This window comes from Larus michahellis, chromosome 3 (genome assembly GCF_964199755.1).
Source record: "Larus michahellis chromosome 3, bLarMic1.1, whole genome shotgun sequence".
NCBI lineage: Eukaryota > Metazoa > Chordata > Aves > Charadriiformes > Laridae > Larus > Larus michahellis.
The window spans coordinates 14,794,308-14,821,820 of record NC_133898.1 but is presented as its reverse complement, the minus strand read 5'-3'; the positions used below and the strand labels follow the sequence as shown (position 1 = coordinate 14,821,820).

The window sequence follows — 27,513 nt, the reverse complement described above, 5'->3', positions numbered from 1 at the left end:
GGCGGGGGGGAACCCGCCGCCCCCCTCCCCTGCCGCCCCCGGCCCCTCCAGGCGATGCGATACCGTGTCCGTCCGTGGGGCCGGCGCAGCGCGGGGAGGGGGGGGTCTGGGCCCGCGGAGGGGCAGGGCGAGGCGCTACCCCTGGGAGCGGTGGGGCCTGGACCCGGCGCCCTCGGAAGGGCCCTGCGGGGCCGTGCCGCCCCGGCGGGGGAGGGCGCCCGCCGTCCAGGGCAGGCGGGGCGGTGCCGGACTACAAGTCCCAGGGAGCGGCGGGTGCGGCCGTCGGAGCGGTGCTGCCGGGCCGCCTTCCCGCCGCCAGGTACAGGGCTGGGGCTGAGGGGGAGCGGGGGCTTAGGGGGACTGGGTGCCGGCGGAGCTGTGTGGGGGACCGGGTGGGGCGGGGGTGGGCTGGAGCTACCGCCGAGCTCCCGCCGTGAGGGCAGGGCCCGCCGCCCTCCCCGGTTGCCCTCGGCCACGGGGCGGCCCTGAGGGGTCCGTGTGGGGGGCGCTGCCCCCCGGGGACTGGCGGGTCCCCACCGGGGCTCCCGGCCCTGCCGTAACCGCCTTCGGGCCCTCCCCGCTCCGCCCCCGCGGGGCCCGGCCGTTGTAGTCCGTTGAGGCTCGCACCCCCCGGGCTCGGCCGCGTTGGTGGTCTCGGGGGCTCCGCGCCTGGGCCTTCCCGGTCCCCGGCAGAGCCCAGGCCGGCACCGGTGAGCCCCGGGGAAAGGCTCGGCTCCTCCTCGGCTGTCACCTCGGCTGCCCTCAGCCCGCTCCCGCCCGGGGGCGGCCGCCCTCGGCACGGCACAAACAGCTTGACCAGAGGCCGAGGCAAATTCCTGGCGGGGGGGAAACAGCGGGGGGGAAACGGGGGAGGGGGGGATGTGTGTGTGAAGGGATACCTGGGCACGCTCTGTGGGGAAGCGGCGGTGGGGTTTGGGGGGCAAGGTGAGGAAAGGGAGAAGTCCGCTGGGTAGGTGCGGAGTTTCAGCTGGGCTTTTGGGCAAAAATCATCCCGGGGTGGGCAAAACATACGGGCAAAAATAAGGAGGGGGTGCCGCTGCCCGCAGGGAGGGACAGCGGGATAAATTTCTGCCTGAGCAGGGTGGTTCCCCTGTCTAAGGTGAGCTTCCAAATCCTTCTCGGTTAACGAGCTCGGGGCCGGGGTGAGGGGGGGGGGGGTGGGATGTCTGTTCTAGCACCGTCTCATTTACGGGTGCTGGGATTGCGTTTCCAGCATCCAAGCCGCTGAATGTGCAAGCTTGCAGTTTCACACTGCCTTAGCATAAATAGTCAAAGCATCAGATAAATGTCAAGCACGAGTGAAGAAAGCGGGTTGTTCTCGTGCTGTCGCTAACAGTAAGTTGGATGTGCTTGAAATAGAACGGTCTATATGGACTGCTGTGAGCTGCCCGGGCTATTTTAAGTGTTACTAAACCTTGCGGCTGGCATCTTTTGGGAGACGGGACCGAGGCGGCCACACGGTAGGATTTGCTCTCCGGAGAGACTTTGCAGGGGCATTAGGCTGCTCTGCTTGGGGTGGTGCTGTCATTCTGGGGGTGACAGAGCGAGACCTTGAGAATCTGGGCCAGTTTCTGCTGGGTTTCTCCCCCTTGCTGTGGGAATTGACTGCAGCAAGGCTAATCTGAGCAGCTTTCGGAAATGGCTCTAGGTTTCTTTCTGTGTGCGTAGAGGAATGAGGCAGCCCAGTGAGTTCTTTGTGCGAAGAAGTGGATCCAAGGATGTGTGTTTTTGTTCTAAGATTATCATCTGGCTGCTGTACTTGGAGATGGTCAGTAGCTTTCTACCTCGAATGAAATGTTTCATAGTTAGTTGTAGGGATTGAAAATAGAAAGTCTAAAGCAAATAGAACAAACAACTGAAAAATCTGACTGTAAAACATGATTTTATTTTTTTTTTTAATTTTTTTTGCCCCCCCCTATCTATGCCACTTTACTCAAATCACCACAGCAATTTTGGGAGGTGTGCTAGTGAGAAATCATTGAGTGATTTTTCTGGTGATCTCAGGTGGCTCTATGCTACGCTGGTAGACTCTCGATAGGTATAAGCTGGGGCAGTTAGGATGACGGTTGTTCTGGGCGTTGTGTGCATCTTCGGACAACAGCACGGCCAGAGATTTGGGAGTGTTGTCTGTAGGTGCTGTATTTGAAGAACACAGAGCTGACTTAAAATCTGGTTGTTTCCTTGCTTAGCTGGGAAATGCCCCAAGTGAATTGCTGCGCTCCCCTTTGCTGGGTGTCGGCGCTGATGAAGAGCAAGGGAGGTGTTGAAGGGCGTCCATAGCTATTTATCTGCTAACAGACCTGTGAGCTTCCACTTGTGGTCAGGTGTCACGCCTGACTGCAGTGACGGAGCCAGTCTGTGGTCACCACGCAGCAGTTGTTGCACCACTTACTCTGGAAGGGTGTACCTGGGCTTGTGGTGCTGCGCACGGTCAGTGGAGGGCTTCAGGCATTTCTGTGGGACCACAGCAGGTTGTTTTGAGCGCTCTTTAATTTTAGCCTCCCTGTGCTTAGTGGCACAGGAACAACTCATTGCTGTGCTCACTTCATTTCCAGCGTCATCAGCGTCGGGTACTTCAACAGCAGGTGAAGTGTAATCTGATTTTTAAAAGCATTCTTATTCCTGGCAATTAATGACAGGACCCACCAGGGTCCTATCAGGGTTTCAACCCAAATTTCTCTTTGTTCTCTGTGTTTGCTTGTAACCCTGGATAGATTATGCCAGACCAGGGAAATGGGGAGTTGTGAAGGTCATGTGATTGCTGCCTGTGTAAGTGCAAAATGAAATGAAAAGTTCTATTAGTTTTTGGAGAGGCGAAGTGGAGAGCTGGTGTGTGTGTGTCAGTGAAAGCAAGCATTGGCTTCAACAGAAGCACGTGTCCTTCTGTGGAGAGACCCCGAGTGTGTGTGTATGTGTGTGTCCGTGGTCGGGATGCTCAGTGCTTCGCTTCTCCCAGCTGAGGCTGGGGGCGGAGAGGCAGCCAGAGCTTCCTGATCTAAGGTGAGGGAGCGTATGCCGAGCTAACAGAGCATGTGGGAGTACAGTTTCATTGGTTTTGTTTCATCTAGAAAATCTTTAAATGTCTTCTCTTGTTGTGTAAGGAACTTGTGCTTGTTTTGATGGAGCTTTGTGGTGTCCCTATAAGCATGCGGTCATAGTTGCTGAGGACGTTTGGGCACGGTTCCAGCTGGACATGCTAAATCAGTCAAAGGAGATTCCTCAGACCTTCAACCAGCTTCTGCTGTGGACACAAATGAACCGCGGAGGCTGCTCTAAAAGAGGTGCAGCTCTGGGGAGGAGAGGGGTGGCTCAGCAGGGCCCCGAAAAGGGACACATGCTTAGCTCAGCGCCTGCACGAATCCCTGTAGAAGGCAACTCTCCTCTTAGCCTGATGATTTTTGGCAGTAGCAATAACTTCTGTGACTTAAACGATTCAAGCTTAATTTTTCTGCGGTGTGAAAGCCCTTCCTCTGATCCGTGTTGAAAGTCAGCGTCACTAACCGTCCCTTTGGTTTGCAGTGCGGAGTGAAAGCACCTGGTTTGCCTGCGCTGGCACAGGTACCGCCTCCTGCAGCCAGTGCCCTCCCGGTTCTCTGGCCCAATTCGCCTCTTATCAATATTTCTGCGTTTTGTAGCCTACATCCCTGTTGCCAGTGTCCTAAATGTGAAATCACAAAATGTGTTTTGCGTAAGTTAGCATTGTACACTTTGGCAAAATTGTTAGTAAGTTGTTTCATATCGGTTTTGTTGTTCCCCTTTTCCCCCCTGGCCGTACCCTGTGTCATCTTTAAAGAAATCTAAGAAACGCTGCCTAATGTCAAGTGTATTAATGCCTTCTATTAAGAAGTCCTCATAGGAATGAGGTCAGAAAGTGGTGTATTTATTTCCTCGTTTATATCATATAAATTGTTGGAAATCAAAACCTGAAATGGAACTTAAGAGGGTGCATAGTTGCAGGACAGAAAATAAACACACTTTTTGAGGAAAAAGTTAACTTGTATTTGCAGATAGTGCAGAGAGGGGAATTGCAGGAGGGAAGTTGACTTTGGGACAGAAGACTGCTCTAATGAAACGATTTCCAAAAAAGGCAGGAGAGGAGAGGCTGGAGCCAAGCGCAGAAAGCACGGGGAGGAGTGGGGCGTCCTGGGGAGATGGGGCTGTGCAGGGAGGAGAGCAGGGTGGACTTGTGCGTGGCCAAAAAGGGGAGAACAAGTGCTTGGTGAAGGCCGGAAGACGTGACAGTTTCAGGGTTGGGTTATGGCCAGTGGCAGAAGAGGAAGATGGAGTCTGGCTGGATGTTTTTGTTACAGTGTAGAGAAGAGCACTCGGGTTTGGAAAAACCCCGGGCAGCTTGTTAAATCCTGTGTTTTCCTTTGCCTTTTAATACATGATCATGTAAGGATTGCTTCACGCTGCTGATCTGTTTTCTTTTTGTAAAGTGGATGAGTGTTTCTGCGTGCCCTGGATCTGACGAGCGGCAGCGAGAGGCTGTGCTGGCTGGGCTCTGTGTTTGCTCTGAAGGGGTATCCCCGTCCCAAGCCAAGGCGAAACCTCAACCCCATCACCTCCCGGGTCTGCATACCACCGCTTGCCTCCTGGGAAGGGCTCACCTCTGGAAAAACCTTTCCCAAGAATTGTAATTGTAGGAAACAACACTGCAATGTTGTTGCTACAACATCATCACTTCCTACAGTGTAACCAGCTGGGCTTTGAGCTGCTGCCTCCCAGTTCCCCAGACTAAGGTTTTAGGATGTACAGCCTTCGTTTCCTGTCTTCCTATGACTAATCTTAATTATGAAGTTCTTCAGGCAGTGTAGCTGGCTCCTGTTGGGGTGGAAGAACCAGTGTCCTGCTCTGGCAGCAGCCTGCTCCTTGGCACGCAGATCGAGTGGGCTCCCAAGGGTGAAGAAGAGTTTTTCCCAGCCTTTCTGGCAAAAAAGGCAAGCGTCTTGGTACGATGCCTGCCTGCCATGCCAGGCTGCTGTGTTCCTCTACCCCAGGAGGAACCAGGGGGAGAACTTGGAAGTAAGAATCATCCTCTTAATTTTCCAGGATGGGGCTCAGCCTGAAGGGTGTTGAAAATATTGACACTGGCAATAAAGTCCAGTTAAGCTCCTTGAGGAGTCTCTTACAGAATCACTTAACCAAGAAGTGATTTTGAGGAAAATATTGGTTTGATTTTTTTTTTTTTTTCCAGTGATAACTCATGACTGAGGCAGGAAACAGATTTAGAAATGTGGAGCCTTCAAAATAGCCCGAGAGGTGACTTTGGTGGTCTCCATGGAAACTCATCCATTCTGTAGCTTTGCGGAGGATTTGTACAAGAGCTGCTGCCTGGCTTAAAAAAAAAAATCAAACCCTGACAAATCTGAATGTGGGGTGGTCAAAGACATAGAGTGAAGCATGGCCTGTAGCAGAGGGGGGCTGTTCCTGGGCTCTTCTGGAGCAGCTCTGCTGGAGAAAAGCTCCATGTGACTTTCTGGGTTGCTGACTGCAATTTAGGTTAAAGTGGTTGCTGGAAGCAGTGGCTTCGCAGGAGGGATTCCTTGGTCTGCGCTCGCCTGGTACAAGTAGGACTGCAGCATGCTCTCTGTTCAGACTTTGCACATGTCCTGTTGCCGTAACTTTCAGGTACAGACCATGCCCTGACTGCCAGTCTCTATCTTGGGAACAACTTGAAAAAGAAATAACTTTTTAAAAAGGAACTACTCAAATTTTGCTGGGATTTAGGAGTTCCGGAATGAGACGACTGGTTTCTGGATGTGGTTTTGAACCAGCTGTAGAACACATGGCTGGAGCTGGAAGCCTGAGCTCTGCTCCACACCAGGAGCTCCCTGTAGGGCTGCATCTCTGGCTCTTTCTCCAAGTGGGGATAAAATAGAATTGTGCAGGTGGGCCAGATGCTGCGGTGATCGGGCTGCTGACGGGCCATAGGGGTGCCTGGTTGTGAGTGGTGGTTCCGCTTGGCTGAAGGGCCGGGGGAGGCCTGGTGGAGCAGAGCAGCATGGCGCTACCCCTTCTTGCTGCTCTCCAGCTACATCAGAAACCTTAAACAGGAGGAAGGTTCTCCTTGTGAAAACTCACTACTTCCCAAAAAGAAAAGGGATAGAAAAAACGTGTAGGAATTTTAGTCCTCGTTCTAAGGCATCTGTGAATGTCTTTGCATTCTGCAAATGCTAAAACTGGGGGTGGGGTGGGAGCGCACTGACTGTATCTTCCAAGAAGGTAGAACCAAGCAATAAAAAAGAGAATTTTCTTTAGGCTGCCTGAAACACTGACGTCTCTTCTAATGGCTGTTTTTCATCTGGGGGAAAACTGTTAAGGAATTGAACTGACACGCTTTTTCAGAAGCACCTGGGCAGGACTGTGCTCCACATTCTCAGATCCAAAGGGGAATCTCTGCAAAGATCAGACGGGGTGACTTCTCTAAGAGCCGATCTAAGCCATCTGTCTGAAGCGTGAAACATACCGGTTTCTTAACTGAGATATGATTTTACAAAATTTTTGTAGTTATGCCTGGATTTGCTGTGGGAGAAAAAGGCCTTATTCTGATTATTAGCAAAGAGCTTTCTCTACAGGCTAGGAGGTTTCTGTTCTCTCATGTTTAATTAAACTGGGCCCTCGTGCTCAAATCAATTAGTCCAAATGCTAGTGTGGTAGTCCACCCTGGCACTGGGAAGTCGATTGCCTTATGTGGGTGTGGTTCTTTGGGTGTTGGGGGCTTTTTAAAATATTTTTCTCTACTGTTTCTCACGACTGACTCAAAGAGCACGCTCTCTTCCCTCCGGCTCTGTTCTTTTCACCTTCACAGTTGGCTCTTGCTCTGTGTTTTCATTCATGCGGACAAATTGTTCTGGTGTGTACATGACCGGGGCATGGCCGGGTATGCAGCACTTGGCTGCCTTCACCAAAGGTGCTTGGCTTGGGCTGCCTGTACAGCCACCCTGGGGTTTTTTTTGTAAGTGAGGGCATCTCTGCTTGCTCTTCCAAACCTTGTGCAGGTCATGGTACCTGCCTTGTGTCCCCTTCCCAAGGGGAGAGTAAAACCATCTCCAGTTGGGAGGCAGATGAGTGAGGATATGGAAATGTGACCTTTGTAGATGGCATTCAAGGCAGGTAGGAAGACCTGCGAGATTGATCACATTATTTTAGCATTCTGTCTCTATTGCAGAGCCAGGTGACATCGTGGTGGCCCAGGAAGCATGCGGCTGTGGCGCTGGGGACCCTGAAGACTGGCTTGCAGGGAGGAATGCTACGGTGGGCAGTGCACTTGGAAGGTGGGCCGCGGAGGGTGAACCACGCGGCCGTAGCCGTTGGGCACAAGGTCTATTCCTTTGGCGGATATTGTTCCGGAGAAGATTATGAGACTCTGCGGCAGATTGACGTCCATGTTTTCAATGCAGGTAAATGTGTCCTTGTGGTGCACGAAGGAGTGGGTTGCTGGACTCTGCGATTAGTTTTCTTGTCCACTGCTGCTTAACAATTTATACTCTGTAACATGCTGTCTGACTCTGATTTCCAAAAAATTTACCAGTTTAGATGGGAGCCTCTTCCCTTGTGCAGCCCTGTATTTTCAGCTGCAGGGGCAGGGCTCAGAGGGGCTGTAGATCAGCAGACTGCTAGGGTAAGGACTCCCTAGAAGTAACCACATAGCCAATGGCTGGGTTTGTCCTTTTTCTCTGTGAACACTAACTCAACTAGGTGTGAAAAGGCAATATTTACCTGGCCCAGGTCCCCCATCCAGTTTGCAGCATGACCATGCTTGGCTGCCCCTAGCATGGAAAGGATAGGGTGGGAGCCAGTGCATCCAGTTAAGTCTCCAGGTTTAGACTCCAGAGCTGTTTCCCTGTGGGGACAGCTGACAACGGCTGTCAGCATGATGGAGTCAGTAGGGGCATGTGACCAGGATGGAGGTCTTGTCATTTTGGTAGCAGCTATGATGCAGATTCACAATGTGGCTTAGCAAAGCAACGGGAGCTGGAGTCATTTCTGTAGGGTAGCCGGTATCTGTCAGGAGGCTGAGCGCGGAGCCGTGACTGTGCTGGGTGAGTCTGTATGTCTTGATTCAGTGCTCTTTGAACTGAAGAGGTTACTGAGCTGGTCCATGAATAGGCAGGTGGCTGAAAAAATGCACAGGTGCTTGAATGGGTCCAGCTGAACAGAGACAAGAGCGGAGAGCCAATGACCAGTTGCGCAGTCTGGACAGCATGCTGAACACTATCCTCATGTGCAGGTGGCATGTAGATAAAACTAGTTTGTCTGTAAGATGCAGCGAATTCACTCCTCTAAATCTGACTGTGGAGAAGACCAACTTGTGCAGTAGTGGATAAAGGCCTTGGTTACACAGGGCTGCCAAGGTGACCTGCTCACAGCATAGAGGGGAGCGTAGCTCAGGATCTTGTGAACAAAGGCATTCACCTCTGTCCAGAGAGACTGGGCTCTTGCACTCAAGACAGTTGAATGTTGTAGCTTGTAAAACGTGACAGTAGAGCACTGCTTTTATGGTGGAAGCATAATTACTGTGCCCGAAGGAATGCTCTTGCATTGTCTTCCATTCTTACCACTCCCAAGTATTAAAGGGTCATGATGTTGCAGCCACCATTTGGGAGGTGACACTGGCTTCCCAAGCCCTTGCTCAGTTAGCATTGCCAGGTTCCAGTGCTAAAGCCAAGATACCAGATTTTGAATTATTTCTTTAAATCTTTCAAAGAGGAAGACTGTGTTTTAGGTAGGGAACATCCCATCGAGCTTGACTTTAGCATTGCCTGGGCTTCCTCGGTACCCTTTCTGCCTCTGGGGTAGATCCTCACCTTTTAAGCTGCCTGACCCTTTCCCTTTCCCTATGTTACTGTTTCAGGGGAACTGCAGACTGTTTTCTGCTGTATTTTGTGTTACCTCCGTGTTGAAAACAAAACCGGAGGCTGTACGTGTGGTAGAGGTAGGGTGCGTGGGTGCTGTTATGTAATGGCCATGTAACACTCACAGTGACTCTTGCACTGTCATTAAACCCTGTAATACCTGTTGACTGCTCTGGCGACTGCTGAACATGACATACAGGCTGCCAGGAAGGAGACCCTGTAATCACAAGGAACTCCTATTAGTAATACGAGGTTAGCAGGGAGAACTCAAGGTACGGATGGGGGTAAGGCAGACAGACAGCTGTCTCATCTGCTTAAAATCTCAGCTGCTCATCAAGCTTAAAAACCAAAACAAAAGCAAACAAGCCCTCTTGCTACAAAGCTGCTGCACTGGTTTACTTAAACTGCACTACTGCAGGTCCAAGTGATACCTTCAGGTGGGCTCCCTTGCATGTTGCTGCAGTGAATTATTCCTGTGCTGCCCATTCTTCCAGCTTTGAGTCTCTTCAGAAATGCCACTAGCCTGAAGTAGTGTCTGCATTCGTTAGCACCTCTGCACTTTTTCTTTTTCCTTTCCCTATTTTTTTTTTTAGTGGGTGTGTGTGTGTGTTACACCTTCAGTCACAGTCTAGGATGAACCAGCGTGGAAACGTCTTCTGTGTAATTGATGTGGAATGGAGCCTATTTCTGTCCAGAGTCCTCTGGTCCTCCAGTGCTTTCTGTAATCTCACCTGTGACAGGGGCCTGTGGAAGACTGTGATTCTGTATTCCTTAACTAGCTACTACTCAGGGTCAGAGACAACTTTGTCTTCCTTACTAGACTGCTTCTGAACCTTGTCATGGGGGGGCAAAAAAGACCCGTGCAGGATGGGTTGTGACCTGTGAGCACATGTAGCGTGATTGGAATTTGACATGGGCTTAACCTTGTGCTTTCAGTGTCTCTGCGCTGGATCAAGCTGCCTCCAGTGTGGACAAACAGCCGAGACCATGTGAGAGAGGTGCCCTACATGAGGTATGGGCACTCGGCAGTGCTCATAGATGACATCGTCTACATATGGGGTGGTCGCAACGACACTGAGGGAGCCTGCAATGTGCTTTATGCCTTTGATGTCAGTAAGTTCCAGCTTCTTACTCTTCCTTGTCACAACTGCCTTTGATGAGACCTTCTTTCTGCCCCACCACACTGCTCTCCAGCTTGTTTTGCTCTCCAACAGTCTCAACAATTGATAGTCTGGAGTAAATGGTGCAAATGGGGAATTGATGTCGCTGGCTGTTTCAGCAGGGTGGCCAATATGTCTGCATGCTTGAGCCTCTGTAAAAGCCTTTGAACAAAGATTATTGAGCTTCTCTGATAGTGAAACTGGTTTTAATTTTTCTGTTTGCTTTGTGTGCTCTCTCCAATAGTAACTACGACTGAAGTGCTCTTTCTGTGTGATGTATTATTCCTTTACTGTGGCTAAAGGTTGCAGCAAGAAGGGGCGAGAGCTCTCAAGGATTGTGGTACCTCGCCAGGGTGGTCCTTCTTTCTGAAAGCATGAAGGAGAGTGAGGAATAAAACACAGTAGTAGTCAGGGATGGGATGGCAAAATAAGGGAAGGCATGAGTCAAGTTAGATAAACCTGAAAGATCAACTCCTTGAGCCTTTTGGTTGGCTTCTCCGTAGTGCTGCTGGAGCACCTGGGGCAAACAGGCACCATCAGGAACTGGGTGGACAGGAGTGTCAAGAAAGGAAGGGAGTACATCTGGATTCTGGAGGCAAGTCCATCTAAATACTGACCAGTAACTGGGTTGCTGGACTTGCAAGGAAGCTGCTTGCTGTGGTGCTTGGTCATGGGTTCCCTTCTTCACCAGTAAATGCCTCACAGCTTGGAGCTGCTTTCTGGGCACAGGGTCTCCCCCTTCCCCCGACACATGCAGCTGGGAAGCCATCAGTAAACCTCTGCCTACGCAGAGGCCTTGTAGGGGGAGCTGCCTGGTCTCCCTGCCAACTCCAGTGCTTTAGCATTAAGTGAAAATTAAGGGAAAAGCCAGACTTCAGTCCTGGTCCAAACCCTCTGCAGCTGTCTGTACGCGCTGTGCCCGTCCCCTGCCAATCCTGGAAAGTGCGGCTGGCATCGCAGTCCTGCATCTGTGGTGTGAGTTCCACTGTAAGAGTCATATCAGGCTGGATAAAGTCCTGACTGAGTGCAATTTTGTCCCCTGGGGTGCCGAGCAGATCACAAGTTGAGGTCTTTTCCATCTCTAATGTGATGTGTTGCACTTGGATGAGCTCTTGCTGCTACCGTGTGACTGGGCTTGGAAGCAGCCCCATGAAGGAAAGGAACTCGATAGCCACTGCAGCTTTCTCACTAGAGGCTGCCCAGGGATTCTGTTGACCTCGCAAGGCCCTTTGTCTGGTTCCAGCTGGAGCTTAGATGGCTGTGGCTGTGGCTGCAGGCCAAGTTCAGAGAAGTTATCCTCGTAAAGAATTTTGCTTTGGCTCCAACATTAACTCTTCCTGAAATAAGCACTGCTCTTGGCAGCTTCCAGCAGTTAGGGAAGGTGGTGGGAATGTCTCTTGCTGCCTTGGGGCTTATCTGTGCCTCTCTGCGCTCTTGGGACAGGTGCCTGTTTGTGCTTGGCAGTGAGTCGCTGGCTTGGCTCCGTGTTGCCCTGGCATGGAGAACAACTCTAGCTGGATTTAAAGTCCTCCCCTAAATCAAGCCAACCCCTGGAGCGTGCAGACTAAGGGGCCGAATCTGACTGGTGCAGGCTCACGGGGAGCAGTGCGAAGGGAACCATGAAGGGTGTAGAGTGAGGAAGGCTCCGCTTGAAGAGGGGATGAGAATGTAACAAGAGGAACAGATAAGATAGGGAGAACTGCGCTGCATAGGTGGGGATGCTCACAGTAGCTCTGTTGACATGGTGAGCTTCTGGTTAAGTGACTTCTGCCTGGATTTGAGAGATGTTTTTCCTCAGTCAGTTAGTCAGCATATCCGCGCCATGAGGTCAGTTCAGCCGCTTAGCATCATTGCTTCGTTGTAATTGAAACTGTAAATGCAGAGTTGACACGTGACTCACAAATAGACTTTGCAAGAGATTCAATAAAAATAACATTGCTCAAGCGGTGCTGTGCTACTCACACTAAAACGTGAGCTGTTTGTCAGGTTGGCAGAGTCATTGGCCGTGCCCGGGAGCTGAGACCTCTGTCACCCTGCCCTTCTGGGGAGGCTCAGGCAGGTAGCCTTGCCTGAAGAAGCTTGCAGCCTCTCTGGAGAAGCGGGTGCTGTGTGTGAAAGAGAGAAGGATTTCTGTCTTAGAAATGAAAATTGGTAGTAAAGAGCTATCCCATCCCAACATCTACTGTATTTTCTTAGCATTGCCTCCTGTTTTGTTTCAGACACGCACAAATGGTTCACACCAAAGGTGTCTGGAATGGTCCCAGGAGCAAGAGATGGGCACTCGGCTTGTGTCCTGGCAAAGAGCATGTTTATCTTTGGAGGCTATGAACAGCTGGTGAGTAGTCTCTCTAACTGTTATTTGGCAATCTGTCGGGAAAGAGGGTGTTCCTACCCAGGACATTGGTAGAGACAGGATACAGGGGCGTATTAGTGTCCACAGTTGATTTCGTTTTATAACTTGGCAAAGTTGTGGTATTAATTACCCAGGTTATGCTCATTGTTTTGCAGAGAAGATGGTTGGGAAATTAGGACTAAAAAAATGGTAGAGGTTTTTTTTTTTTCTTCCCCCATGCATACAGATATACAGAGGTAAAAATATAGATATTTTTATATATAATTTTTTCTGGCTCTTTTCTCAGCCAAATTTAGATAGATAAATACATAACATTTTTAATAAATATATATTGATCTACATTTATTTTAATTTGGTTGAGAAATGAGACAGAAAAATCACTTTCCAATGTCTGCAGTGTTGCTGTGAGGTTTTGTCCTAATCTGGTGCACGTTCCCTGTATTCTCTACCTGCTTTCACATCTTGCTGATCCCCTCCATGAAACACTTGCCCTCCCATTAAGAATACCTTGAGCCAAAGGTTATCCTGCACTGGCTGTCAGTGTGTCTAATGCTCCTTTGAGCAAATCCTTATGTGCTAATCTTAAGAAGCGGGTAAATATCATTCCAGCCTATCACCAAGCTCCATAAAACCTCTGCAAAGTCACATCTATTTATTTGGAAGAAAGCTGGGGCTCTGTTATGGCAGTCCCTGAGTTATTCCCCCTCTTCTGAAGACAATAGCGTGCTAAGTCCGTGATCTTTATTGCAGCAGCAGGAGCAGTTCACATGTGGCTTGTTTTTAACGAACACCAAACAAGCCTGTAGCTGTCGTGCTGCTATGGAGGAGCAGGAGTCTGTGCTGCTCGTGTGAATGCAGGCTCTTCCAGGCAGCTAGCCGCAGACGGGTTTTGTGGGATCCTCAGAGCCGCGAGTGTGTTTGCTCCTGCGTGTTTAGTTTCCTAGAAGTAATCTCAGCTTCCACCTCTCATCAGGTGGTCTTAGCTAAGCCAGTTTGACTGTCCTGTTAGTCCCCCTTTCTTCTGTTGCTGCATGGAGTGGAAGCAGGATTCTGCTGTGAATTGTTTGTAGGACAGCCTTGGAGGGAGGAGCTGAGCACCAAATAAATAGGAAAGCCGCAGGGAGATACAGAACACCTTTAAGAAGAAATAGGGTTTGCCTCCCCCTTGTTAAGGGACAAGTGTGCTGCCTACCCTAACTTTTTGGAGCAAGCACCATGCCTCTTGGGAAGTACTGACTCCAAAGGGATGCTCCAGGTCTGTAGGACAGCATCCTTCCTGGGGCCAGGTGTGACCAGGCTTCTCAGTCCCTTTGTGACCAAGCTGCTCTGTTGTCTTCCAGGCCGACTGCTTTTCAAACGATATCCATAAATTGGACACCACAAACATGATGTGGACCTTAATTTCTGCCAAGGTCAGTGTCTGCTTTTCGCTCTGAGTTGTGGAGGATGTCTCATGTCTGCTATTGTCTGGGGTGGCTGCCCACGCTTGTCTCACAGCTTCTGTCTGCTGTGGCTGGGATCTGCAGGAGGGGAAGTTCTCCAGGAGAAGGCAGCCACCCCAACTCCTCCATCAAGATGTGTCATCTCCCTGGGTAATCTGCATTCTTTCTCTTGTTCTGTTTTACTCTGTCCCTGCAGGGTACACCAGCTCGCTGGAGAGACTTCCATTCAGCTACCATTATTGGAACAAAGATGTATGTATTTGGTGGCAGAGCTGATCGTTTTGGGCCATTTCACTCCAACAATGAGATCTACTGCAACCGCATCAAAGTATTTGATACAGAAACAAATTCCTGGCTGGACTCTCCTCCAACTCCAGTGCTTCCAGAAGGCCGGCGGAGCCATTCAGCGTGTGAGTGTGGGTCTGTTGAGAGAGGAAGACGGGGGAAGGAAATTCCTGCCTGCCTCAGAAGGGATGTCTGGTCTGCTGTGTGGAGTTGTGGGTTAGCAGGGGGTGCACAGAGCCTGGCTTCGGTGGAAAGCTGCTGCCTTGCATGTAGCCCTGCGCGTGAAGGTGGTGAAGCGAAGGTGGATAACCAGTGCCACTTTGCTTTGTGTTTGATGTTGGGTAGGGGACCTACTGGGCTTTACCTTGAGTGGCGCACTGATGTCTATGCCTTCTCCCCACAGTCAGCTACAATGGGGAGCTATATGTATTTGGTGGCTACAACGCACGCCTGAACAGACATTTCCACGACCTCTGGAAATTCAATCCAGGTATTTACGCTTTTTAACTTCTTGCAGTAATAATGGTCAAGGCCCTCAAGTGTGTGAGCGCTCAGAGGAGTGTACTCTCCAAGGGCTAGGAGCCAGCCTGGGGGGAAAAGGCTCTTCTGACAGCACGGCCAAGAACTTGCTACCATGCTTGGGACCCCTGTTCTTCCTCAGACTGCCTCCAAATTTCAGGTAGAAAGTGGAAAAGGAAGTATTGCTGAAAGACACAGCTAATCAAAGGGTGGTTGGCAAAACTTTGTCTTGTTCTTACATATGGAGAAGTGTTGGCAGAAAAGAAGCTATGGGGAAGCAATGGGGTTAGGGGAGTGAGAGACTGTAGCTGCGGAAACCACTCAACCTGAACCGAAGGATCACACTCCTGCTCTCTCTTGGTACCAGAACAAACTGTGCAGCAGAAGGGGTGGTTCTTCAGCTGGTACCCTGAGTATTGGTCAACTGTCAGCTGTTTTGGGGTCCTCAGTCCTCAGACACTTTTCGCAGTCCATTAGACTGATTTTGTTTGCTAATTGCTTTGCGTTGTAAAGTTACCTGTGAGCAGCCAACTTGCTGCTCCCCAAGCTGATGTATGAGCTAGTGCGAGAGCTCCTGAAGGTTTCGGTGGTGTGTGTTAGTGATTAATCACCCCCGGCATCCTTGCCACAGAGAGCAGCAAGGACAAAGGCAGCTGTCGTCTCCACCTGGTTCAGTTCCCCACGCTCCCCTCCCTCAACCAGGCTGTCCTGGCAGTCTCCACTCTGCGAGGATGCTCTGCGTTCACACTGGCTGCCAGCAGATGGAGCTGGCTCCCGGGTCTCCCTCCTGATCCAGACCGCAGCAGGGTGCTGGGGAAGGGACCTGGAGCCCTGCTCTGGACCAAACTCCCTGTGATGTCCGACCTGCTGCCGGGACAGCCCGCAGGTCCTGGCGCTCCGGCTTTGCCAGTGAAAGGCAGATCTTTCGAAACCTGCAGCTGCCATCTCAGCAGGCAGAGCACCAGGGCTGTGCCTGGCATCTAAGCGACGCTTCACTAACAACCTCATAGAAGCGCGTCATTTTGAGGTTAGCGAGAAGAGGAGGTTGACAGGGCGGGTGGTTGTTGGCTAGTTGGTGACTGTGGAGCAGTGGGCCTCCTGTTCTGCTGTGATCTGTTTAAATCCGTAACCTGCTTATACCTGGATCTTGCCCAGGGTCTTGTGACAAGCTGGTGCACTCTTTTCTGCCCCGTAGTTTCTCTTTCTTGGAGGAAGATTGAGCCCAAGGGGAAGGGCCCATGTCCTCGACGCCGGCAGTGCTGCTGCAGAGTTGGGGACAAAATCATTCTCTTTGGAGGCACCAGGTGAGTTGTGTGGGGTGGCTCCATGAGAGGGTTTGCCATTCCCTGCAGCACAGTGACCCTTCATGCTGTGACCCGTGCTGGAGTCAGATGCACTTTAGAGGCATGTGGCAACTGTCCGTCTACCTTACAAGTGTAAGAAATCACGCAGATCAGGGCTTCTCTGGAAAAAGGCCAACGGGGAGATGGAAGATGTGATGTAAGCTTGTAAAGCACCTGGTGACAAGCCTTGTACAAGTAGAGGCAGCAGTATGTAACGTGCTGTTCAGAAGGGGTTGTGCAGTGGTCAGGCTTTCTGTGAAAGAGGTGGTGGGAAGGGGGTGGGAGGAGATCCTGCCATCAGAAGGACAAGTATCCTAGCCTGCTGTGCTGTAGCAGACCTCAGACTGACTTATCCTCCCCTACATCTCTGCTGCCCTGCTTCTCCCAACAGAGTTTCTTTCTTCCATTATCAAGTGTGGTGTCTGCCAAGCTGCAGTGGGATGTCGGCTCAGCTGGGAGCTGTTTGAGGAGCCCATACACACTACAAGGCAACATTCCCTTCTGTGCCAGTGATCCTTAGCAAAGTTTCCATTCACAAAAGGGAGCCGGTGTTAAGGATTTAGCTGTCAAACACTGGAAGTGATACTGTCAGGGTGCAGGGCTGCTGGCTGTGGCCAAAAGCCTTAACAGCTGCTAAAAGAAAGGAAGTGGCCCATCACCAGGACACGCTCTATGCTGTCTGGAATGACAAATTGCAGCTCTGGAGCAGAAGCCTGTTTGCCAGCACCTACCTTGCAGAGCCATCTGAAATGCTTTCAGCCCTCCACATGGTTTGGAAAGCTTTGGGGCTTTCTCTGGGACACCATCAGTGGCTTTTTTCTCTTCTAAAGACATGTTGGGGCAGAGGGTGAGGCAGGGCAGGTTCTGCTGGTGGGCTGGCCATAGCAGTGTGTGATGGAGTGAAGGGCCTTCAGGCCCGAGGAGCGCTGGGAGTGTGCGGTTAGTTGTAGAATGTCTGCGTGGGTGTGAGGGACTGCTCAGTGGAGGGGAGGTGTGCAGAGGTGCTGAGTTTATCCCGTCTCCTCAACAGATACCGGGTGCTGCTTTGTGTGATAGAAGGCCTGGTAGAGCTTGATGGCAGTTTTGGATGCTCTCAGATGCTGCAGTGAGGATTTGTGTTACAGCAGCAGCTGAACTCTGATGTTAAACCCAGGCAATCTGAGGAAATGCTAGCAAACCCCAACAAATTTGACACTAGCCTTTTGGGTTTGGTTTACCTCTTTTTCCACCTAACAACTTCAGTATTCAATTTGTTCCTTAATCCAGGCTCAACCCCAATGCAGGCCAGTTCACCAGCACTAGTTTGGGATAGGAAAAGCTGCTGGCAGACGGGAATGCAGCCTGCTTGGACTGGAGGCAGGGTCTTGCAGGCTGGGGAGGGGGGGTGGGGGAGTGGGGGTGGGTACTGTGCTTGCTTCCTGTAACAGTTATCAGGTGTATTCTGGAGCTGCCTGGCGAGATAAGAAGTTTTCCAGGAAGTCGTTGTAATGGAGAACTCCCTGTGGTCTGCCTCCTGACCTGTGCTCCCTGCCCGGGAAGGGGGAGGGGGATCTGCCAAAGCTCCTTGGAGGATGAGCCGGCAAAACCCCTTTGTGTCCTGCCTTCCCTTACAGGATTCGTGTACGCTGTAGACTGTTCAGGAGGCATTTTGCAGGGTGTCTGCTCCTGTGGCACCCAAATGCTTAGTTTCTTGCCTATGTAGTCCTGTTTCTTGCCTTCAATGTAGTCCTGCCCAGAGCTTGGTCTTTTTGCCCCAGCTGTGGTCTCTCTCTGTGGCCAGCAGCAATTCCGTCGCTTGTGTCCCATTTAAGTGACCAAGGAGTCATGTAACACTAAGCTCAGTGTTCCTGTTAGCTGCGTCACAGTTGGGGCCCCGGTCTGGTTTCCTCCCAAACCCACCAGCACTTAAGCATGCAGAGACCATCCACAAGGGAGAACGAGGGGAAGATGTGCTGCTATAAAACAAGAGTTTAGCTGAACAGATGCCCTTCCAGGTTCGGCTTGAGGCTGTGTTTTCCCTGAGAAAGCTTAGAAATGCCTGGCTCTGTTGAGGGCGTAGGGGCTCTCACTGAGTGCTTGGTGCAAGGCCCAGGAGCGTTTGCTGACATGCCGAGTTGCTGAGCAGCTGGAATGAGCAGTTTTGCTGGGCTCTGGCTGGCAAAGGGGTGCCCTGCTGTCTGGGAGCTGCGGTTCTCCTGGTCTTGAACTCCAGGCTTTCCCTAGCTGCTTGCAGTTTGGTGATTAAAAGCACAGACGGGGTGCCTGCTGGCTTTCCTTTGAAAGATAAGGGATGGTCTAGGGTTTCCTGTGACGTGGATGTGAGATTAGATTGTGGCGTGGTGAGCACGCAGGGGTGGAATTAAAGGGGCTCTTGCCTGTATCCGGGCAGATGGGACCCATCAGCAACAGGTCTTCTCTGCCAGCAGTGAGCTGTGCCCTGCAGTTTGTGCTGGGGTTGTGGGAACTTGGGGTGTGGGGGGGTCAGGGTCACGCATCCCGTGTGATGTGAAGCCTAATGATCATAGGTGGGGAAACAAGTGACACCGGGGTGAGAAGTCACTGCATGAGGTCCCAGCTAAGGAGTGAGGACATGCTAAATGGCCTTGTCGCAAACCAAAGCAGGACTTAAACCACCTTTCCTTTCTTTCAAATTCTCCAACCGGCCATCAGCCATGGGAGTGCTTTCCTCTGGTCCAAGCACTACTGTTCCAGCACAGATTGGTGTCTCTGTGCTGTGGGATGCAGTGACCAGTCTCTCAGGTGCTTTGGCTGTTCCATCGAGACCGCAGAGGCAGGAAATCATAGGTGAGGCTGTTCCTGAGAAATGCCTGAAGTGATAGCTCCTCACCAGCAATCCAGGACCAACAACAGATGGGAGCATCAGCAAATTGGGATTGGTTTAAAATGACTGCTGCACTGACCAGTGCATGACACATGCTCAATTACCGTCTTCCGAAACGCTGTCCCCATTTTGGCACAACCAGGGAGCTGTGGCTGGAGCCCACAGTGATTCCTGAACCAGACTGAGAAATGTCTGTGCTTGCCCTGCCATGCGGATGTTTCCTAGCTGCTTTCTCTACACTTCTCTTACAACACCTCCATGGCCGTGCTGAAATAATTGCAAGTAGGTCTTAACCATGTGAGAACTGGAGCGATGAGCAGCGTGTGGCTGGGCACAATCTGTTTCAAACCTTGTGCTGTTGTGCTTGGCACACAACTTCAGCTCATGCAGCAGAACCCAAAAGCAGTCCAGCTGCTGGCCTAGTCAGAGGAATGCAAGCTAATAAAATAGCAACCTGCAGCCAGGAAAACATTCTAACCTGTGGGCTTTTGCTGGAGAGTTTGTGCTAGTGCAGCAGCTACATATGGCCATTGCGGACAAAGAGAGGAAGAGCTGCCGCTAAGCCAGGTGAAGACCTCAGTGTCTGCGTCAGGTGCTTATTCTCTGATGCTGCTTTTGCTCCTCTGTAGAAAAAGTTGAACTTCTGCAAAGCACCTTCCATATTGTCCTCAGAGAAAGCAGCTTGGCTTATCACGCTCCGGCTCACTGCAGTGCTGGGGCAACGGGGTACAGTGCATTGCTGCCTCGGTCCCCAGCAGCATCGGCGCTCCTGGGAGCTTACAGACGGGAATCTAGCTCACAGGTTTCCATGGTGTCATGGTTTGGGCAAACCAGGACACATGGCATGACTCACGAGTAACATATGGCGTGTGGCAGTCTGCAGATGTTTCATGCAGCCATGGGAAGCTAGAGCTGAGGTGGGCAGGGAGAGCAAAGCAGTGTTGCCTGCTGCGTATGGCTCCTTCTGTTGCTTCTGCAGGTCACAGAAAAATTGGATTGCTACTTGCTGAGTCTGCCGCTACCTCTGGAGATAGGTCATGGCTCCCATGATCTGTGATCCTGCAGCACAACTAGAGTCTTGCAAAAAGTCCTCTTGGGTCTCCAGCTTATCTCCCTTACCTCACTGGGGACACCAGCACAGCTTTTTTGACTTTGTACTGTGCCGCTGTGTGGTGTCTGATTCTTCCTAAATCAGTTGCCTATCCCATGTGATGTTCTCCCAAATTCTTGCACTTCCCATTGCATGCCTCCCCTTGGCCATGAAGTGAAGCTGGCCTGTGGACTGTAAAAAGACATGGTGTGGGCTGTGCCATGCTGTCCCATGTGGTGTTCGGGGACAGGTAGGGTTGGGCTGACCCCTCCATGCCCAGGCGGTTTTATCTGCATGTGTTTCCTAACATGTTACTAGGGCAGCCTTCTATGATACAGCATTGCTGTGAAGCCGCTTAGTCTCCAACAGTGCGCTGAGTTCTCCAGGTGATGCTGTAACATCCTTCTCCAGCCTGCTCAGGGTCATGCTCAGCCTCATCCCAGGGCTCAGCTTTGCCTCTCTGAGTAGAGCTCTTTGGAGCTCTTTGGAGGGTTGGATCCACTGAAATTGCGGAGCAAATAGAGCCCCAAAACAAGCTTCAGCTCTGGAGGCAGCTGTTTGCCAGCACCCTCCTCATGCCCCGAGGGTGGCTGCCACAGTTCTGGGGAAGGCCCCAGGGTTGCTCAGTTGTTGGAGAGTGTTTTGGGAGGTACCTGGGGAAGGAGGGGTGCGAAACCAGCCAGAGGCTGGTCAGGGCACAAGAAGGGAACAGGGATGTTCCCTGCAGAGTGGGACCTGTGTTTGGAGGTGCAGCAAAGTAACAGAGGCAGGTGAGGTGACGGGGAGGCTCGCAGCTGGAATCACTGTGGTCGTGTGGGAGGAGGAGGTAGCTCCTCCATTCCCTGCTACGGCTTGCAGAGGAGACGGCACGTGTTTCTGCCTCCTGTGTCTGTGCAGCTCTGCTTATTCTGCGAGGAGCTGGGAGAGTGATGGCTTTGGGTGCTGCTGGGGGACAGGAGGGATCAGAGGGCCCCTGCATGGGGCAGGGAGGCCAGGAATAGTCCTGGGCTTGCTCAGCCCTTGGGGAGCCCAAGGGACCGTAACCGGTGTACAAGTGTTTTGGCACTGACTGACACACTTTTGCTTGGCTTCTGCAGCCCGTCTCCAGAGGAGGGAATGGGTGATGAATTTGACCTGATGGATCACTCGGATCTCTACATCCTCGACTTCAGTATGTGAGCGCTCCCTGCCCAGCTTGTGCCTCTCACTGCAGGGTGCCCTGTGAGCAGGCCCTGCTGTGAAGCACCATACCATGTCCTACATGGCCCCAGGTGCCTGCCTCTAAGGAGCCAGACGGCTGTCTCCGGCTGGTGCACGTGGCTTAAGGCAGAGCAGCCAGAGATGCAGCTGTGCTTGCAGGCCTGAGCTGGGCTCACGGCTCTTCACGCCCTCCTTCACACAGGCTTCTCGTGGGAGCACAGAAAACCGCTCCAGCCTGTCCCTGGTGTGCACCCTGCCTTGCCCCTCAGAGGGGGGGCCGGGGTGCTCTGCCCCGTTCCCTGTGGCACTGATTGCATGATGTCTGGACACCCCGATAGCGCCCAGTGGCTAACTGCCCTCTTTCTGCAGGCCCCAGTCTGAAGACGCTGTGTAAGCTGGCGGTGATTCAGTACAGCCTGGACCAGTCCTGCCTTCCCCACGACATCAGGTACAGTGTGCCTTGCTGGGAGGTCACCCCGTGGGTCCTCCAGCCCTGGCTGAGGGCTGCCTGGCGTCCTCCTGGGCACTGTACAGCTTGGGGGCAGGCTGGGGTGGAGACCACAGCCGAGGCTGGCGTGGGACAGAGCTGCTCCAGCCACGGGGCCTGTGTTTGTGCTTTCTCTCAGTGTATCCCATTGGTGTGTTGCAGATGGGAGCTCTCGGCCATGACAACAAACAGCACCATCAGCCGCCCCATCGTCTCCTCCCAGGGCTGACGCCGGCTTGTTCCTCTACCACCCTGCCCTCACCCCTCCACACGCTGACCTCTTGCTCCACTGCCTGCATGAGTTTTTAGCCCTTTCAAGCAAGGAACATGTGAGCTCAGTCTGTCTCGCCCTAGCCAGGCCTCCCCCTGCCCTTGCCACGCTTTGGGCAGCACGAGTGTGCAGGCAGAGCAGGCCACCAGGGAAGAAATCAGCTCGCCCCAGCAATACAACTGTGAACCCCCCTCCTGGCTGATGGCTCCAGCGTCTCCTGCCTTCCTTCCCCTTGCCTTTGGAGCTGCAGCTATACTGGCCTGGTCCCTGGCCACTTTCCAAGGGCCTGAATCAACTCCATCCACCAGCCATGGCCCTGGGTTTGGCCTCGGGCTATGAACTGTTCCTGCGCTGCCTCGAGAGAGCAGGGACCTTCACACTTGCAGTCGCCAGCGCTGACCATCTTCCTGGCACTGGATGGCAGGCCCCAGCCCCAGGCTGAGCCTGACGTGGGAGCCTGGGCCCAGCTGGACCCTCTGCCCAGCTCCCATTGTAAAACAGTAACTGGGGGGAGTTTTATAAACACTGAGGCAGACATGGTTTCTGCTGCTCTGTGTGTCCTAGCAGGCAAACTGGGGGGAGAGAAGGTGTGGGAGGGGAGAGACAAAACCACATGCTTTTCCCTGCTGCTGTGGGCCACCAGCTGGTATGAGCCACGGCCCTAGCTGGGGTGGGAGAAGGGGAGCTGGCCCCCATTGCCCTTGCGTGCCTGCCTCCTGCCCAGGCTCTGCTGCCCTGCGAGAGGGCAGGGAGGAAGACTCTGTGTGTCTCCTGGGCTGCGCTGCCTCGGGAAGGTGGGTGCAGGGGCAAGACTGGTGCGGGTGCCCCACAGCACCAGGGAGGGAGGTGGAGGGATGCCTGGAGCAGCCTTCCCGAGTGGCACAGAGGGCTGTGCCCGAGCCTCTTCCCGTGGAGGTGAACTGTCTGATGTGAAGAAGAGCTCCGGTGGCAACTGCAGCAGAGCTAAGGCAGGGAATTCTGGGGAAGTGCTCAGGGTGTTCCCTGGGATGCCAGAGTCACAGGGCAGCTGAGAGATGGTGGCAGCTGCGTGCCAGGAACGGGTGGCAGAGAGCCCAAGCCATCTCCCGTGCCCTGAGGGCTGGCACGTAGCCAGAGTCAAGTGCCGCTCATCCAGCGGCACGGGGTTGCAGAGGTGCCTGGGCTCCTCAGCCTGCGAGAGGTGGCCAACGCAGGTGCAACAGAGCAGCCTGGAGTGGCACAAGAGCAGTGAAAATCCCACGGCAAGAGAACAGAAGGCGCTACAATTGCAACAAGAGCTTGTTCTTCATGTATTGGCAGCACCTCGCTGGGGTGGGTGATGAGCATCGATGGCAGGGCTGGGGCCTGAAGGGAGCCAGGGTGTGTGGACAGCACATCTGGCTCAGGGATGTGCTGCGCCCCCGGCCTGGTCTCCCCCTTTGTGGTCCTTGGCACCTGCAGGTTACCTGCAAGGGCTGGGTGGGCATCTCCCACGCATCATCCAGCAGATCCAGCTCCCCTGCTCAACCCGCTGCCTCAGCCACAGGCTCTCTCTCAAGCTGTGCCGTGAAATGGTGGAGTTTTTTGCCAAGGCATCCCCTTCCCCAGCACTGAAACACCAAGGTTACTCCCCTTGTAAGGTGCCAGGCACCAGGAAACACCCACAGCCCACCCGGGGTCACTGTACTGGGCAGCATGGTGCTAAGCAGAGAGGCCCCCAAGGTGCTCCTGGCTTTATCCATGAATGGCTGTCACTGGGGCTTCTCTGGGGAGAATCACAAGCTCTGGGACATGGAGTGGAGACAGGCCCTAGAAATCCTCAGTGCCCTATGTCAGCTGCCTCTAGGAGAGCAAACCTTTGGTGGGCAGAAGGCTTCTCTAGGAAGAAAAGGAGGGGCTCAGTAGGGCAACGGTTCCTTGCAAGGGTTCCTTGCACCCCCTGCAAGGGTTCCCTCGGGTTCAGGGGTGCTGTGGCCCTGACCTCCCTCTGCCAGGACCTTGCTGCAGACCTGGGGATGGGACACTGCTCACCAGCTCAGTCTGGATGTCTCCAGTGCATTTTCTTGACATATCAGCTCCCTCTCCCAGCACCCAGCTCACTCATTGGTGATGCTGGAGAGCAGCCCCCGGGCGGGCTGACTAGCCACAGGCATTCAGCCCATCATGGACCTTCTGCTGGGCTGGCAACAACTGTGGGCCAGGAGCTGGGCGGATGTATGCCCCACAGGGGCACCCCTGCTACCTTCATCATCACCCCCTCCTGAGCGGCCAGGTTTGTTTTAAAGACCCTGGTTTCCTTTTATTGCTTCCCCTCTCAGATTGCAGCCGGCTACAAGGGCTATTTTTAGCTGCCTGCCTTCTAAAAATAGCCCGGAGCTGTTTGGAGTTGCGTCATGAGAGGTAACTCTCTCCATGGGCGGCTTGGCCCCTGCACCCCGGGAGGGTACAAAAGGAGGCCGGGAGCAGCGGGGTCAGCAGGTTCGGACACAGCCAGAGGCAAAGGAGGCAGCGGCTCATTGCCAGCTTCAGGCATCCTACTGCCGGCACCATGACCATCTTCTGCAGCCACTGCCACCGGCCGCTGCAGGCAGAGATGAGCTGCCTGCCCAGGCGGGGCAAGCAGGCGCCCAGTGCTTCGAAGCCATTCAGGTGAGCTCCCTCCCACCTCCTGCCTACAGGGCTGCGATAGCCTCCTAGCTGGGGAAAGCCCCCGGGCAGCTTGCATGGAGCCCAATGGCCCTTGCAAGGGGCTGGCATCAGCTGGGGACAGCGGGGCTGCCAGCCAGCGCGTGGGGAGGAGGTGGGGGAGCTTGGAAGGGCAGAGGGATTTCAGGTGGTTGAAGAATAAAGGCAGATGCAATGGGCTGGGGTTCATGTTCTGGCACTGGGTGCAGTTTCCGTCCTTGCGGGGTTTCGGGGGGACGTCGTGTCACTCAGACTCCCCCCTCAAAGCACAGGTCCTTGTCCAACCTGGCCCCCAGTGAGAGAGGCACTGGCCACACCAGTGGTGTGTCCCCCTGGGTAGCCATGAGCACCTCTGCCCATGCCCGCTGCACCAAAACAGCCACCAAAGGGTTGTTCTCCTCGAGGCAGCTGGCACGGGCACTGACCCTCTCTAGGGGACCATCTCCCCGAGCTTGTAATTCTCCCCATAGCGGTGGGAGGGGAATGCTGTCCCTCTCCCTCCCTGGACACATCCCCCCAGATGGCTGGCTTTGCAGGTCAACCAAGAGTGCCTCCAAGGCTCGCCGGGACCAGATCAATGTGGAGCTGCAGGCGCTGCGCTCCCTGCTGCCCATCTCCGCACGGGAGAAGGAGCGTCTCTCCTACCTCCACACCATGGCCCTGGTGTGCCTCCGGCTGCGGGGGGCTCAGCTGTTCCCTCCAGGTACCCACGGCGCTGCTGTGCCCCACGATGGCTTGGCTCTGCCTGGGACACTGCTCCTGCCCCATCGAGACAGCACTTCACCCTGTGCTCCCCCTGCAGACTCGGCTCCTCCTGTGGGACCGGCCCTTGGCACAGAGCTGCTCTCCCTGCTGCCGGGGTTTCTGCTTGTGCTCTCGGCCAACGGCAAGCTGGTCTACATCTCAGAGAACGTGGATCAGGTCCTGGGCCTCTCCATGGTAAGGCCTGTCCACCAGGCATTTGCAGTCTCTGTACCTGTCCTGGTGCCTTTATTGCATGCATGGCACGATGCCCTGGCAAATACCGGCCTGTGGCTCCAGCAGGCTGTGCACTCAGGGTGCCAGCCCATGGCCCACCAGGGCAGGGACAGTATGCAATGGCAGCCCCCTCTTTATCAGGTGGAGCTGCTCGCCCAGGGGGACACGGTCTTTGACATCCTAGATGGGCGAACGTGTGAGGACGTGCGCAAGAAGCTCCTCCTTGCCCAGGAACAGCCCGGCAGGGGTAAGGAAGGCCTCAGCTGGCATCTCACAGACGCTGCTGCCCTGCCCTGGCCCTTTGGGGCTGCGGTCAGAGAGCCAGGGCCAGCAGAGCAGGGGAGCCCCTGACCCGCTCCAGCCGGTCCGTTTCCCTGCAGAAGTCATGTTTGTCAGCGAGATGCGCACGTCCAAGGCTTTCCGGCTGCAGCACGGGGGGAATCAGGCCGTGGCAGTGCGCGGGCGCTTCATGGCCCTACGCTGGCCGGCCTCCCCCTCCACCACAGCCTTCCTGGCCCTCTGCACGCCAGTTGCGCGGTTGCCTGCAGACAGCGATGCTGGTTCCCAGGACGACCTATTCCAGAGCACGCACATCCTAGACATGATGTTTATTGATGTCACGGAGAGGTGAGGGCGCCTGCTCCCACCACACCTCAGACTGCAAGGATCATTTCCCTTCACAAATCCTGTGTTTGGGATGCAGGCTGGACCCTGCATGAGCAGCGAGACTCTCCCGGACGCTTCCCAAGCCTCTTCCCTCCCTCGTTTGCAACTCATTGCTGTAGCCCTGTTGTTCTGCTCCCTCCTCCATCATGCAACAGCTGCTCCTTGCTGACACGGTGCAGACCCTGCGAAGCACTCAGTCCCCACTCCCCTTGTCTTTCCCAGTGTCACCTACCACCTTGGCTACCGCAGGGAGGAACTGATCGGGCAGTCGTGGTACAGCCTCCTGCACCCCGAGGATGCTGACCTAGCGGCCGCCCAGCACAGGGCCGTGGGTGAGTGTCAGGCCTGGGAACATGTGTGTCTCCGTCAGGCTACGCCTGAAACCTGGCTGTCCAGGACAACAGAAAAAAAGTGAATTTAGTCCTGCCCGCTGTGGCTCCTTGCTCCAAAAAGGACAAAGCAGAGAATCGGTTCTGTGCCCCATACACTGTCTATAGTAAGGTCACAGGTAGCTTCTAAGCTTGGAAACGTGGGCACCCTGATTTGCCACAGTGCAGAGAGGAGGGATAAGCCTGCTTGAGCCCCAGCTTTTTGAGAGGACAGGACTGTTACAGACTTGACTCCACTAGTTCTGGCTTCTGTCCTGCTGGGGCCAGAGCAGCAGACTGACTACAGGCCCTATCAGGGCAGCCAGCGGGGTGCACAGGCAGCATGCCGCTCTGCCCTAGCAGCTGCGGCAGCCGTGCCCTGCTGTAGGCTAACGCAGCCCCCTTGCCTGCAGTGCTCGGTGCCGGGGCGGCAGCAGAGACAGCAGTGCTGCGCCTGCTGCGCAGGGACTGGACCTGGACCTGGCTCAGCGTGTCGGCACGGCGCGACTGCGGGGGCCACTCCATCACCTGCACCAGCCGCTGCCTCAGGTGAGGGCCCCAACGGTGGGAGGAGAGCAGCGCGGTACCGTGCCCTGGGGCCGCCCCTCACCCCCTCCCCCGTGTCCCCTGCAGGGAGGAGGAGGCGGCCTACCTGCGCGCCCGACACCACCGCCTCACGCCCCGCATCACCGCGCCGCCGCCGCCCGCGCCTGCCGCCGCCGCCCCCCCGCCGCCGGCGGGAGGGGAGCTCAGCCTGCTGGCCGCACAGCTCCGCGCCCTGGCCGACAGCCTCTCGCCGCCCGCCGCCGCCACTCCGGCCTGGCCCCGGCCCGAGGCCACGGCCTTCCCGCACGACGCCGCCCTGGCCCGTCTCCTAGGCAACGCCATGGAGTGGGCGGGGCTTCCCGCCGCGCACGCGCACCCCCCGCACCAATAAACACCGCTTTCCTCCTTCCCCCGGCCTAT

General features: G+C 54.1%; 3 protein-coding genes across 10 annotated transcripts; all 3 read left to right on the top strand.

Annotated features, from left to right (window-relative positions):
* Window positions 1–51: 51 nt before the first annotated feature.
* Window positions 52–24,713, top strand: KLHDC3 (kelch domain containing 3). Of its 7 annotated transcripts, none has more exons than XM_074578757.1 (11): window positions 52–319; window positions 7,193–7,424; window positions 9,816–9,992; window positions 12,259–12,374; window positions 13,733–13,804; window positions 14,031–14,244; window positions 14,523–14,609; window positions 15,834–15,942; window positions 21,011–21,084; window positions 21,483–21,561; window positions 21,763–24,713. In XM_074578757.1, exons 2-11 carry the CDS (start codon window positions 7,271–7,273, stop codon window positions 21,827–21,829), a joined length of 1,149 nt encoding a protein of 382 aa, XP_074434858.1. In that variant the 5' UTR covers window positions 52–319; window positions 7,193–7,270; the 3' UTR covers window positions 21,830–24,713. The 7 variants fall into 7 exon arrangements, with proteins under 7 accessions (XP_074434858.1, XP_074434855.1, XP_074434853.1 ...); XM_074578754.1 differs by lacking the exon at window positions 52–319 and adding an exon at window positions 482–710; XM_074578752.1 differs by lacking the exon at window positions 52–319 and adding an exon at window positions 490–828.
* On the top strand, window positions 24,223–26,258 carry LOC141740303 (neuronal PAS domain-containing protein 4-like). Of its 2 annotated transcripts, XM_074578759.1 has the most exons (5): window positions 24,223–24,499; window positions 25,072–25,238; window positions 25,338–25,474; window positions 25,655–25,760; window positions 25,894–26,258. In XM_074578759.1, exons 1-5 carry the CDS (start codon window positions 24,399–24,401, stop codon window positions 26,142–26,144), a joined length of 762 nt encoding a protein of 253 aa, XP_074434860.1. In that variant the 5' UTR covers window positions 24,223–24,398; the 3' UTR covers window positions 26,145–26,258. The 2 variants fall into 2 exon arrangements, with proteins under 2 accessions (XP_074434860.1, XP_074434859.1); XM_074578758.1 differs by lacking the exon at window positions 24,223–24,499 and having other exon boundaries at window positions 24,710–25,238; window positions 25,655–25,992.
* Window positions 26,229–27,501, top strand: LOC141740069 (uncharacterized). Its single transcript, XM_074578272.1, has 4 exons — window positions 26,229–26,302; window positions 26,402–26,511; window positions 26,961–27,096; window positions 27,181–27,501. The coding sequence occupies exons 1-4, from the start codon at window positions 26,229–26,231 to the stop codon at window positions 27,482–27,484; spliced, it is 624 nt and encodes a 207-aa protein (XP_074434373.1). The 3' UTR covers window positions 27,485–27,501.
* The last annotated feature ends 12 nt before the right edge of the window (window positions 27,502–27,513 follow it).

What these genes read in the sequence shown, in the direction of transcription:
- KLHDC3 (XM_074578750.1), top strand. Translation starts at nt 5,605, where the DNA reads ATGCTCTCTGTTCAGACTTTGCACATGTCCTGTTGCCGTAACTTTCAG. An exon ending in GCTTTATGCCTTTGATGTCA is followed by an intron (nt 9,993 to 12,258) that starts GTAAGTTCCAGC and finishes GTTTTGTTTCAG; the next exon opens with ACACGCACAAATGGTTCACA. An exon ending in TCTCTACATCCTCGACTTCA is followed by an intron (nt 21,085 to 21,482) that starts GTATGTGAGCGC and finishes CTCTTTCTGCAG; the next exon opens with GCCCCAGTCTGAAGACGCTG.
- LOC141740303 (XM_074578758.1), top strand. Translation starts at nt 24,710, where the DNA reads ATGGGCTGGGGTTCATGTTCTGGCACTGGGTGCAGTTTCCGTCCTTGC. An exon ending in GGCTCAGCTGTTCCCTCCAG is followed by an intron (nt 25,239 to 25,337) that starts GTACCCACGGCG and finishes CTCCCCCTGCAG; the next exon opens with ACTCGGCTCCTCCTGTGGGA. An exon ending in AGGTCCTGGGCCTCTCCATG is followed by an intron (nt 25,475 to 25,654) that starts GTAAGGCCTGTC and finishes CCTCTTTATCAG; the next exon opens with GTGGAGCTGCTCGCCCAGGG.
- LOC141740069 (XM_074578272.1), top strand. Translation starts at nt 26,229, where the DNA reads ATGAGCAGCGAGACTCTCCCGGACGCTTCCCAAGCCTCTTCCCTCCCT. An exon ending in CGCCCAGCACAGGGCCGTGG is followed by an intron (nt 26,512 to 26,960) that starts GTGAGTGTCAGG and finishes CCTTGCCTGCAG; the next exon opens with TGCTCGGTGCCGGGGCGGCA. An exon ending in TGCACCAGCCGCTGCCTCAG is followed by an intron (nt 27,097 to 27,180) that starts GTGAGGGCCCCA and finishes TGTCCCCTGCAG; the next exon opens with GGAGGAGGAGGCGGCCTACC.